General features: G+C 43.3%; 3 protein-coding genes across 4 annotated transcripts in view; 2 read left to right on the plus strand and 1 right to left on the minus strand.

Moving 5' to 3' along the window:
* LOC106814963 (peptidyl-prolyl cis-trans isomerase-like 1) overlaps positions 1–4,785 on the plus strand; it is a 9,722-nt gene extending 4,937 nt beyond the window's left edge. For both annotated transcript variants that reach the window (XM_014819358.1, XM_014819359.1), the window contains exons 2-4: positions 2,936–3,090; positions 3,453–3,611; positions 4,041–4,785. In XM_014819358.1, the coding sequence (XP_014674844.1) occupies positions 2,936–3,090; positions 3,453–3,611; positions 4,041–4,171 (445 nt within the window). In that variant the 3' untranslated portion in view covers positions 4,172–4,785. The remainder of the gene's footprint in view (positions 1–2,935; positions 3,091–3,452; positions 3,612–4,040) is intronic.
* LOC106814961 (copine-8-like) overlaps positions 1–10,742 on the minus strand; it is a gene marked incomplete at its 3' end in the record, with an annotated part of 14,653 nt that extends 3,911 nt beyond the window's left edge. Inside the window, 8 exon segments of the mRNA XM_014819357.1 lie at positions 385–488; positions 879–910; positions 7,091–7,193; positions 7,892–7,931; positions 8,125–8,228; positions 8,685–8,731; positions 8,850–8,890; positions 10,565–10,742. Coding sequence (XP_014674843.1) covers positions 385–488; positions 879–910; positions 7,091–7,193; positions 7,892–7,931; positions 8,125–8,228; positions 8,685–8,731; positions 8,850–8,890; positions 10,565–10,644 — 551 coding nt within the window.
* Positions 10,743–13,373: 2,631 nt separating this feature from the next.
* Positions 13,374–13,793, plus strand: part of LOC106814960 (6-phosphofructo-2-kinase/fructose-2,6-bisphosphatase-like) — a 47,148-nt gene continuing 46,728 nt past the window's right edge. The window contains exon 1 of the mRNA XM_014819356.1: positions 13,374–13,458. The gene's annotated coding sequence lies outside the window, so the exon portion shown is untranslated. The remainder of the gene's footprint in view (positions 13,459–13,793) is intronic.

Genomic DNA, 13,793 nt, shown 5'->3' on the forward strand with positions numbered 1-13,793 from the left:
TATCTGTAACAGTACTGTATATCTGTAACAGTACTGTATATCTGTAACTGTACTGTATATCTGTAACAGTACTGTATATCTGTAACTGTATATAATTATAATCATGTAAACATACAATCATCGCTGAAAACATATATTCCCCTAGCTACCCATGTTTTGTTCTCAACACAGTTTGCCACGTTTTCATTACTCTGGTGTTTCCACCATAGCACATACTACGTAATAAGTAGTAATTCCATATTATTATATAATACATTATATATGATATAAGTACTAATATTGCGATCTGATGACATGAGAATCTGCTTCACTTATACGCATTCCTAAATGCTCAACATCAGAAGAAACATTTAACTTTATAGGAATAAATGGGGGAACCCCCACCTGCCATCCTCCATTGCCTTGTGGAAGGAAAGAAAAGGATCAGACTTTCCGAAGAAATCTTTCTTGTCGAGTTTCTTTGCGTTGAATCGCAGCGTTACCTCCTCCTGCCGTCAAAGTTTCGCAAAATACAACAACAGAAAATCGCCAAATCACGGTGGCTTTTATAAGTATAGCAGTGATCTTAAACCCATCAAACACCGTTGCAAAATGCTGCACAGTAAAAACTTAATCAACACCACATTGGCATACACTTTACAAATGAAATTCACAGGAAAAAACTACACACTGATTACACCCCCTCCCCACAGACATGCTCAGACAATAACAAAGTTTACAGCACTTGTACACGCACACGCACGCACGCACGCACGCACGCACACACACACACACACACACGCGCACACACGCGCGCGCGCGCGCGCACGCACGCACGCACGCGCGCACATACACACACACACACATACGCATGCACATTAGTGGCTCTACCTACGTACCTTGCAGGTGGATACCTCCTCAGATGACACTGCTTTAAAAAATAAAGGCATAAGTATATTATCAGGAGTAGATAATAGGGAAGGAGTGTGACATCAATAAACAAGGAAAATTCGTCATTTACTAGCCTTATAATACCTACGATTTACTACGCGTAACTCATCCAACTTGAGCCCAAATCGTACACAGTACATTCGCCTAGCATCGTGCAAAATCGTTTCCTCATATACACAAGCAATCCGGAGATACAGACTAAAACGTACGACACGATTATCCATTCTTTGGCCATCAATCGAAAAGTATTCCCCGCCGAACTTGCAAACAAAAGGCAGCTACTAACGCACTGTCGCTCACTCGTCGAGGCGGTGTGGCTCGCAGGGAGATTGGACATCAACGCAACACTCGGCGAGATAACCTTTGACCCGGCACACAGCTACATACCGGCATACCGGCATACAGCTGGTATGCCCCCCCCCACGCACGCACGCCCACCGCAATCTCCCTGCGAGCCACACCGCCTCGACGAGTGAGCGACAGTGCAACGAGTGTGTGATTAACGAGCGTGTCATTAAGGAGCACGTAATTAACGAGTGTGTGATTAACGAGCGTGTAATTATTGACGTCTGTAATTAATGAAGCGCTGCGCGGCGTACGTAAAATGCGAGTGCGTCGGGTAGAACCAAACCTGGGAACCCCAAGCTGATAAAACTCACCTAATAATAACAGCGATAATAATAATGATAACAACAACAACAACAACAACAACAACAACAACAACAACAATAATAATAATAATAATAATAGTAATAAGAAACTCGACCGGGAACAGCTGCCTATTTCAAATGCTCAAAACACGTGGCAGAGTGAAAAGAAATCGACCAACTTTAAAACAACCAAAAAAAGTCCTGACGTATTTCATTTCAATCTACGGCAAAACACGAGAGCATTCCGTGGGTGCTAGGGGATGAGTGGCGCTACCTGGACACGTGATTGATAACCGGTGCAAAGTTGGTGGGTCCGTACAGTTGTACTGTGTGCAGTGCCTGTTGATACGCAGCCAACACGCCATCGATTCCCTGACAATACGGGTTCTCCGGGTTCCCATTCTTGACAGAGAAAGAACGAATGAGACATCGCATGCCAGCAAAATTTTACCCATTATCTACACACTATTAGTTTATACTCCGTAGTACTTTAGTACACTTGTATACTATAGGTACGGACACGCAATCACCGTTACTGATGAGCATATACGTGCAGATAATGAAAGCATAATACAAAAAATCGAACAGTCGATTCAACAGTTAATTCCAACTTTGAGTGAAACGTCGTTCAATAAAACATATGAGTGTGTATATATTGTGCATAAGATGCAACAAGAAAGCAGCTATGGTGGAATGAAATGAGACTCCAGGCAAATTCATCAACGCTGTACATTGTAAACGTACCAGGAAGAACTCGTGCGACACGCGGCCCTCTGGTGGCAGTCTCGCTCCGAAGCCCAACGCCGGAAACAGCTGGTCGCTGGAAAACGTCAAAACACAATGCGATCGCCCGCTTTCGAATTTCTCACGAAAACCCCCGACATGTAAACAAAGGTAACCCCACGGAAGACATTGCACACACACTGGCCAACACATACAAACGTCAGCACATTTGTTACCACCAGCTTTTCGTTCCGTCATTCATTAGCGACGCTCCCTAGTTCGTTTGCTCACCAGAGGAGCTTTTACGTTTGGTCAATCGTTACCGACACCATTTTGTTCAATCATTTAGTAACAAAGCTTCTTTGTTTGGTCAATCGTTACCGACACCATTTTGTTCAATCATTTCCATTTTCTTGGTATACAACCATGTATTCGTGTATACACATTCCGTCGTTTATATACTTTATTTCAGACTAAGAGTGTCCTAAAGTCTGAAGTATCTCATGAATGCCGGCTTGTTTGGTCACAAAAGAACATGCAATCATCAATGAACATACAATGAACATACACATGCTTGTACATGTACACAGACATTGTATTATTGCCAAACGTGGCTTTTTGCGCTCTTACAGGATGGGCGGGATGGTGGTAGAACTGTACTGGCACCACGCTCCGAACACCTGTCGTAACTTTGCGGAGCTCGCACGCCGAGGTTATTACGGCAACACCAAGTTCCATCGCATCATCACTGACTTCATGGTGCAGGCCGGAGATCCGACCGCCACAGGTATCCGTGTAGCTCTACTCACGTAACCCTTTGCTCTGCCACAGGTGTGTAGTAGCAGAGAGCTGCTACCATGAGTACACGATCCGGACGCGCACAGGTATCCATGTAGCTCTACCCACGTATATAACCCTTCGCTCTGCCACAGGTGTGTAGTAGCGATTCGTAGAGAAAAGAGCTGCAGCCACAATAGCTTTACCTGTGCTGCACTTTGCCCCACCTCAGGGACAGGAACGAGAACAAAGTTGGAGAGTGTGGGGGGAGTCTCAGGGTCCAGACTGCACGTGAGTTAATTGGTTAGCATACTCGACGCGTTCAGCTTGCCATTTCTTGTAAGACTCCTCCTCCGCCGTCTGTTCTCACAGGTAGAGGTGGCGCCTCCATCTATGGCAAGGTGTTTGCGGACGAGATTCATCCGGCGCTGAAGCATACTGGTGCCGGAATACTGTCGATGGCCAACTCAGGACCCAACACCAACGGCAGCCAGTTCTTCATCACGCTAGCTCCCACACAGTGGCTGGATGGTAGGTGTCTCTGTCTCTCTGTCTCTCTGTCTCATTCTCTCTCGCTCTCTGTCTCTGTCTCTGTGTCTCTGTCTCTGTCTCTGTGTCTCTGTCTCTGTCTCTGTCTCTCTGTCTCTCTTTCTCGCTCTCTCTCGCTCTTTCTCCCTATCTCTCTCTCTCTCTCTCTCTCTAACCTTTGCCTAGCTCTGACTCTCTATAGCAGTCATCGTTTCACATTATGTAATGCTGTGTGAGAGAGGAGCTAAGGTTAGTACTGGTGTGTGTGTTGGGTAGTGGTTGGTGCTGGTGTGTGTGGAATGGTGGTTAGTGTGGCGCGCGCGCGTGTGCGTGCGTGTGGGATGGTGACAGGGTAGTATGGTGCCACACCATAGCATGGCCGCACATCACTGCACCATATTAATGCACGCATCTCCCTCTACACGTCTGCAGGCAAGCACGCGATATTCGGACGCATCAGTCAGGGCATAGGCGTGCTAAACAAGATGGGGCTGGTGGAGACGGATCAGGGAGACCGTCCCCTGGAAGACATCGTCATCGTCAGAGCGTACCCGCAGGATTGAGAAAGCCGACTGGATCGCTACATCATGCGTCGTCGGAGCCGGGACCACCGTTTCTCCACGCGTGACCGAGTCGTTGCTTGTGTCAAATGTCAGTTTGGAAATCGCGCGAAAGTCATATGTGTCATTTACATCTTAATCGGAAACGTCCGTGTCCAAATTTTTTTAAATAAATTTTTTTTACACGATAAAGATTTAGGAACAATACTGACATGTGTGTTAGTACTCTGTATGTACCTGTTACAGTGAGCTTTTCATATTACAACAGGCCTCGGAGGTGTCAATACAGAATTCTTAATCTAGCATATGGAAACCATTTTTGAATAAGATTTTAGTAGGGCACGAATCCTAATTTGAGCATTTGTTGTGTAAGAAACGCAACCGTATATGCATGTGCGCACAGTATGATTATGCACGCACGCACGCACGCACGCACGCACGCACACACACGTACATATATATAAACAGTGTGATAATAAGAAATATAGTGGAATCTTACCTGATAACCACATTATATTGATATTGATATACAGATAAATTTTATTTTTAAAAAGTACGTTTTTTTAAGAGAAATAATTTGTTTGACATTAAAAGATGGCAAACGATGAAAACGGTAATCAACCTCTTTACAAATGCTGTTTTTATCCTACAAACTTCTCATATGTTAAAAAGTAGTTATTTCTGTTAGTCCTCAAAGTTCAAGGTTTCAATTGCAGTAGCAAAATTTCGGCACAAAGTAGATGAGGTGTCAGTTTTGATGCAGAATTATACATGTGACCTGCATTCGTAATTTCATTAACAGTTAATGCAGTAACTCCATAACTAGTCTACAACAGTGATTCACAGCATTCACCACATGTACGGGATAAATGTGACGGAAGCTCTTGCAAATTTCTCATGATATGCAGAGGAAAAATCACTAGTCATCTCCACGTGTGACAATCACATCAGTAATACTCTAATATTCCCATAATACTCCATGTTTTAAAATAACTATGTAACGATAACATTACTATATCTACCTACGTGAGGTGTCGCCAACAGTACATATATACATCACCTGCATCTATGCATTTAGAATGGAGAGAACAAGTGGAATTAGCCCAGCGCTGTTCTATTTAGACTCGGACCAACCAAAAATACTACTACACGACAGTTAAAAAGTTAAAAACTTTACATGCACACACAAATACGTTGTATCATGATAGCTGCATGGGTGCACATTCCGGATACAACTGGTGTCAACATATATACAAGGGAATGGCAACAATTAAAATAAAATAGAAAATCTCCGATAAACTCCAATATAAATTTTGATGCATTGATATCCTTGATACCGACATCATTGAACTGTGTAAATGGAAATAAAGTGATTTCTTAATGCGTACAACTAAACAATATTAAATAAAAAAAACACATACGTGTAAAATACTTTCAGGGAAACGAACCACAAAAGCGAGACATTTGACACAAATGATTTGTATGGGTACAACAACACAGTTATATAATTGCATTCAGCAATATTAGTTCTCGACTAAAAATACATAATAACCCCTGAAATGTCGCTCACCATGATTCGATCAATTTGCCAATCAACCGATAAAAAATCGATGCACCAGCTACGCTACGGTTAGAACAAACTGCAAAGGCAAGCAACACTACCAGAGATGCCAACACATATTTGAAGCAATCTGTAGTTTCTGGCCATCAAATTAGTAGTTCGAGGGTCACGTAGTGACCCGAGTTTGCTAGGGGGGTCCGGCATGCCCCCCGGAAAAATTTTTGATTCTGAGATGCAATTTCCTGCATTCTGGGGGTCAAAATTTTTTTTTTATCACAGTGAAATTCGTAGTTTGATACAAACTGGTCGTAGTCGTGCAAAAGAAATAGAAATTCGTATAAAATACGGATAAATCGTAGTGGTTGGCATCTCTGCACTACTATCAAAGGCAACGGCACGCCCTGTACGGGCAGCGCCGATAACATTTACCCTAGCAAGTCGCACTACTGTTGATGTAACCAACTTTCTACACGGTAACGTGTACTGATGGATAACAGCTATCTGGTTGCCGTTGGTAGCATTGGCCGGTAGGTGGCGCTACATGGGCGCGGTCGGTAGCGTGGGTTGTCGCTGCAGTGGTGGGCGCGGTTTCACGTTGGTCGGTAGGGGGCGCTACATGGGCGCGGTCGGTAGGTGGCGCTACATGGGCGCGGTCGGTAGCGTGGGCTGTCGCTGCAGCGGCGGGCGCGGTTTCACGTTCTGCTTCTTCATGAACGACGTGATCTGGTCGGGAATCTCGGCGAGGACCTCCTTCGCGAGACGTGCCTTGTTCATCTCGACGCCCTGCGCCGTTGTGTTGCCCGTGAACTGACGGTACGGCACAAACTGAAAGCAGACGAGGAGAGAGGGGGGGTGAGACGTGAGCCGGGTTGTTCGTCGCAAATGTTTTGTGTGGAGGATTTTTCCATCTCTCTCATCAGTACAATGTCTCTCCCACATTTACAATGTTTCGTTCACCTGATACTGTGTACGATTTGAGCTCAAGTTGGATGAGTTACGCGTAGTAAATCATAGGTATTATAAGGCTAGTAAATGACGAATTTCCCTTGTTTATTGATGTCACACTCCTTCCCTATTATCTACTCCTGATATTATGTACAAACGCATTTCACATAACTGCGACAGATTTTACCTTCGAGAAACAGCCACGGAACCTTTTATTCTCACACGAGACGATCGACCAACTCCGAATTACGACTCACTTCAAACGTTAACGCAACATTCTGTTAGTCCGCTATCTAAGACGCGCAGTTAGTTTTCACAGGACGCGAAACAATGCGGAGGGGGAATCTTCCGGGACACACTCCATTGTGTCGACCTCGCTTCCCGATCGTGGGAAAAGCCCGCCAGATGGCGCTCACCAATGATGGCGCCGCTGTTTTTCATCGGACCCTGTAGCGGCTTCCTCAGCACTGCCTCTGTGACAACCTGCGCCAGCGTGCACTCCAACGATCCGAGGAAATCCTGGCAGCGGGTCAGAGAGAGAGAGAGAGAGGAAGAACCGCATGCGAGGCATGTGGTGAAGTTAAAGGTTATATGTCGACGATAGTCACCGATTAGACATGTTTAACGATGATGACGATGATGACGATGATGATGATGATGATGATGAAGATGATGATGATGACGATACTTTTTAGTGATTGTGATTACGATTTTCTGCCACTTTATCATTTGCATATATTGCTAGATGAATAGCTAGCTAGGCTAACAAAGAATGCTAAACACTGAGTCAATCTCAAGAGAAACGATGTAGATTAATACAATTTTCACACAATTGTTTTTTCGCATTGACCTCACTCTACATGAGCTTACAGCAGATCATTTTCAGTGTTTAACATTGCTTTTACTTCGTTAAACTACTGTATTAAATCTTTGAATTAGAATGCCGATAACATGTGTAAATCTGAGCTACACCATTTGACTTTTGCTGACTGCCAACCACTTTCCATGCAATGCAAAAGCATGATTATGCTGTACTGACATGCCTGAAACGCAGTACCATCGCATGTGTGCTACGCTCACGTGCTGTGACATTCTAACCAGTTAGCATCTCATACTAGAAAGCTGACGGAATCGTGCAAATTCTACTTTTACTTTCTCCAATCTCCTATTGTGCCTAACGTTGTGCAGTGATCAAGTAAGAGGTTGGATTTACTTACATGCTCACGCAAGTTTCTACTTGCACTGTCCACATCATATCTGGAATATAAATAGTTGATAATAATCAATTAAGAAGTTCTCAATGTCGCAAACTACCTCCATGATGAAATCCACAAACATGAATGTGTAGTAAGTGAAAAATCCTACTGACAGCATGAAATCACCATTTTGATAGCGAACTTTCTAGCTGGTACTGCCTAGAATTATATATATATATATATACAGCACTTACACTTCGAATTTCAGCTTTTGGGATTCTTCAAAGAAATAATCCACAATGAACTTCTTCGCAAAATCAGGGTTCAAGTTGTCGTTTATCGTCTCAGTCCGACCAACCTGCCAAGTGTAACAAGTTTATAACAGAACATGCTTTATTCCAGCACCATTAAGGTGAGAGGGAGATACCATGTGGCACCTAGTGTATATAGTATAAGCAGACGTTTTCCACTACCAGGTGGCATTAGCTGCTCATAGTAACCATGTTCTTGTGATTCTACGGATTTACACCTAGGAATTGACATGCGATAAACACACCTACTGCCACGTTTAAAACAGCAATTAGCACCCTCTGATTTCTTCTACCTTTCTATCCATTGCATGTAGTGCCACCTATTGGTAACTAGTACAAGTACTATAGCATATATGCTTCGACTACTCGAAATTACTGCTGCCAACAATGGATCTATGCTAGAGCCGTATATGTTGTCCTTTCATTTCTTCATAGGTTTCTGTACGTCTGTCGTCGAGTTACGTAGCGCCTGATACGTGTGCGATTTCGTGCTGCGCTCTCACCTCCTTAAACGTCTGTGATCCAAACTCTTTTATATACAGCACAACCACTGGAAGAAAACAATATATCGACATGTTAGCTCATGTACTCAACATTAAAACGTACAATAAACTTACGGAAAACATATCATTTGAAACAATTACTCACTGCCATGCCGATAGACTTACTTGGATCCGATTTTGAAAATACGTCCATGTCTACCAGATTCCTAAAAGATGAAAAAATGAAGATTTATGTCGTCAAAAACATTGCGCGATTGTGATGAATGTGTAGGTCTACGATTATAAACACACAGAATCATATTATATAGCCACGCCTACACGTACCAGCCTGAATAAGTTACAATTAACCCATTTAACTGCTGCATGTGTCACCATTGGTCATTTATTAGACTTCCCCAGGCTCAAGGAGTTTGTTACGCCCCTGTATTAGTGCAGGGTGCAAAATTAACGGGAGTCCGGAGTCAAATACTCCCTGATTTACTGTCGAACTCCCTGATTTGACATATGCAGGAGTCCGTATGAGTCCCTGAAAATTCTGCCATACTAACTAGTTCGCTCCGAAGCACGGCCTCGCAGAATTACTGTATTTTTTCAGCTAATGTCCAAAGAAAATTGGCAGACGTGCAACTGCATGAATCTTAAAAATAAGCACATGCATTATTCTTAATATCTTTAATTTTGAACCTCAGACTGCGGACTCCCTCATTTTGCTGCGGACTCCCTCTTTTTGAGGGCAGGGAGTCCGTTGGACTCCCTTGTTCAAATGTTAATTTCTACCCCTGTTAGTGTATTAATATACGTTACAGCTCACTCCTAGGACTCACGTATAATACAGCTCATAGGGTCTATGTCCCCCAGGGTACTGCCGGAACGTACCCTGGTTAGGGTTAGGGTTAAAAAAAAATAATGTAAACACAAAATGTATTTACTACCAAAGTCTTAATGTTTCTCTACTCTATTTTGCCTATTATTGCTGATAATTACCCGTAAATGCCTGTCAAATGCTCATCTGCAACACACAAGTACACCGCACGCCCGCCCTGTGCACAAACAACATGAATAAGAGAGAATAAGAAAAATGAACTCTCTTATTCATGTTGTTTGTGCACAGGGCGGGCTAGATACAATAATGTGATACAATAATGTAACCCAAACACAGATACAATAATGTAACCCCCTATCTGTGTTTGGGTTACAGTATTGTATCTAAGGGCGGCGTGTGTAGTTCGAGCCGACGCAGACCCCATGCAGTAATGGGATAAACTCGCACCCTCAGATTAGCAAAGCGGAGTTATAACGTCTGCATTTCCGGACAAGGGCGTGTACGTGGTGTACTTATGTGTTGCAGATGAGCATTTGACCGGCATTTATGGGTAATTATCGGCAATAATAGGAGAAATAGAGTAGAGAAACATTAAGACTGGTAGTAAATACATTTCGTGTTTATTTACCTTCTTTTTTTTTAATTGAGACGTTCCAAGTGCCTGTGGGCTGTGGTATAACCCTAACCTAATGACACCTCCATTAGTGTGTATGTACGGGGGGACTATAAACACTTTGTAATTTCGCTATCACTGTCAGCATCAGTAGTAAAATCTTTTTATGTATACCCATGTTTGGGCTAACGCTCCATTCGGAGTGTTCCCAACTTTGATATAATTAATGATTAATGATTAATGATTGATAATCCTAACCCTAACCCTAACCTAAATGACATTAAACCACAAACTAATATATGACCATGACCATATATATTCATTGGGAACACTCCTATTAAATGGAGTATCACCCCATGTTTGCGTTGTTACTCACCCCATGGCCTACGTGTTTATACGTAACGACAGACAAACCAATTTAATAAGTTCATAATTAATTAATACCTGCATGATATAGATAATTCCACTTTTGTTGCTGGAATAGCCGCAGATCCCGCGTTGAATGCTGGCATAAAACCTGCCATATTTATCGATGTATTAATGTAATTGAGCAAAGTATTTCGCAAAGCTGCACCGAGTTTACACAAGTTCCTGCTTCATGTTTATATCACTCATAAATAAACACCCACGCATGTCCGTCATGTGGCGCCCCCTGCTTGCAAAATTTGATGATATTTTGGGTTACATGGTCGTTTAGCTCTGTCGTCAGAACAGATGTCGTTGGTTGATGCTGTCTATTTATCTAATGCAATCTCACATGCTCTTGAACCTATGTACATGTGAAGAGGGTTGCACCCTACATCTTCCTGATTATTTTCATAAGTTTTTGCGATCAGCAGAGCGCTACAGATGAAGAGCGACTACAGACTTTTCTCATTGAATGTTCCGTGACGATTTACGGACGATTTACCCTAACAGTGCGATGAGAGGGGCATCGGCTGTAGCCACCTTACATCTATCTAGCGCCACCCTTGCGAGGAGCATTTTGTCTATATTTTAAACGTATAATATTAAGAAAATATTATTTTATTTGGAATCCGCAATCACAGATCTTCCACTATGCTGCAGAAAAATTTTGCACGGCTATGCACCCTATGACTTTTATATAACATCACTGACAGGATATATATATGTGCTTTCAAACTTAAAAGTATAAACTCAACAAAATATACATAAAACAATAGTTCTATTGCCTCTCTTTAGCAATGATTGAATGCCCTGACTGATGTAACACTGCTCAATTTTAAGTTGGCCAATAGATGGCGATGTGTGTACTACATATGCAGTTATATGTCCAGCAGCCCAATGTACCAATATACCAGAATGAAATGGTATTTTGGTGAAATTATATTTTCTAAATAGAGAGTAAGTACTTGCAGCAGTAGGTCGGCATAAAAAATGGCTACCTCTCCGGAGAGAGATTGGAGAAAATCGACAGATAGTTGGTGAGTGTGTGTGTGTGTGTTCGTTTGTGTTCATCGTAAATTACAATATATTACATGCAAAAGCTGCAAACATACCGTATGTATAGGCTGTGTGTTTGTGCCTGTATGCATGAGTGAGCGTGTGTGGTTTGTGAGCGTGCATGCGTTGTAAATGTTATGTATGAAAGTCATAGATATTTTCAGTAAACTTAGTTAAGGCAGTTCAGTTAAGATGTTTTTGTTTGAAATGACACCTACCCTCCCTTGACAAAGTCCAAGAAACTGTAGGCTTGGACAATAGTACACTGCATGAGCTCTATCTGAAATCGTAATAATTATAGATATGCAGTCAGTCACCACATGTACATTGTTTTCTATAATCAAAAATAAATCTATTCTCAATTTATAGATGCTTGCAATTGACTACCAGATGTGTAACATTCTACAGTTTTCAGTAGAATATGGATGATCGCAGATATTGATCGATTGACATAATATTGAGAAACGTAATAGCATGGATTAAGCCACAATTGAAGTCTCACCGTTCCTGAGTTTTTGTAACCTTTCTTCTTCTTCTGCTTCGCCGAATTTACACACTGAAAACATGAACAAATTTTACACTGCGGATAATTCTAATATTGTAAACATTATTTTTGACTTCTAAATGTTCAGGAAAATAAAACATTAATTGGAAAAAGACTCATTTTAAAGAAATAAACATAGATGTATACAGAAGAGTCATGGCTGACTATGTAAATTATATATAGGTAGACTTACATCAAACACATTACTGGCGCTAGAGCCTTTAGAAAGTTCCCTCAGTGTGACTAAACATTCTCCAATGTAGTCGTGTCTGCCAGAAGAAATAAAAAAAATAACAAGTGCCGCAGAGCGACAGCGCTCAATTGACGTGTACTGTAGCCAGGTATTCTTCTGATAAACTCATTGGCAACCGAATCAAGTGCGCCCTCCCGCCACCGCGTTCGCGCTCAGAGCATATATCTAGGATACTACTATATCGTCCCCTGCTCCTTTCTCTCTCTTCGTCTCTCTCGCGTTCTCTCGTCGTCTGCGTCCTCACTGCTCTCTCTCTCGCTCTTCTCGTCTCTCTCTCTCTCCTCGTCTCCTCTCTTCTCTCTCTCTCATTCGTCTCTCCCTCTCGGCTTCGGTTCTCTCTCTCTCTCTCCTCTTTCTCTCTCGCTCTGCTCTTCGCTCTCCCCATCTCTCATCTCGGTCTCACTCTCCTCTTTCATCGTCTCTTCTCGTCTCTCTCTCTCCTCCCTTTCTCATGCGTCTTCTCGGAGTCTCTCTTCTCCTCTCTTTCTCTCATCTTTCTCTTTCCTCTCGTCTTTTCGCTCTCTCTCTCTCGTCTCCTCTCTCTCTCTCTCTCTCTCGCGCGCTCGTCGACTCTCCTCTCATCTCCTCTCCTCTTCTTCTCTCCTCCCACGTCCCTTTTCCTCTCTCCTCTCTCTCTCTCCCTCTCATCTCTTTCTCTCTCTCTTCGCTCTTTCTCTGTCTTTTTCACTCCTCTCCCTCCCCCTCCCTCCCTTTCTCTCCCTCCCCCCTCTCTCTCTCTTCTCCTCCTGTCTCTTCTCCTCCCCTCCTCTCTCTCTCTGCTCTCTCCTCTCTCTCTCTCCCCCACTCTTCTCTCTCTCGGCGTTCACAATTGCCTATCGATCTGGCGACAACACGCCCAGTAACGCACGCGCGGGGGCTGCGACCCAGAATGAATTCATGCACATTTCAGCAGTGCATATATTCATCAAGCGTTGCTTCGTGTATCGTTCCTCGTTACAGTTATAATCTTGTAGATATTGCGATGGTCGCCGCAGCGGCCGACGTCGCAGTCGGCTGGAACTGCTACTCTGTACCTCTCGGACATATTCTGGACAAGAAAGGAGTGGCATGTGCACGGTAAGAAAAGAAGGAACGCCCGCCCACACGGGTGACAGAGCGTCTGGTGCAGGGACGCGGTCCCGCGAGTATATATGCTTGATAGTGTATTGCGTTACTTTATGCAGAGAGCAAGGCAATGGCGCAATAGGGCTGATAGGGTCTATGTCTCCCTGTGTATTGCGGGCGAAGCGTACCCTGGGTACGGTCCGGTATACCGCCGAACATACCCTGGTAACTATCTGATATGGTTAGGGTTAGGGTTAGGGTTAAGGCTAGGGCTTAGGGTTAGGGAGTAGGCGTAGGCGCACTGCCCTAGACTCGTTAGTGGAGTAGGCGCAGTACGGTTCGGATAT

The sequence above is a fragment of the Priapulus caudatus genome, unplaced genomic scaffold (genome assembly GCF_000485595.1).
Source record: "Priapulus caudatus unplaced genomic scaffold, Priapulus_caudatus-5.0.1 Scaffold1013, whole genome shotgun sequence".
Taxonomy (NCBI): Eukaryota; Metazoa; Priapulida; class Priapulimorpha; order Priapulimorphida; family Priapulidae; genus Priapulus; species Priapulus caudatus.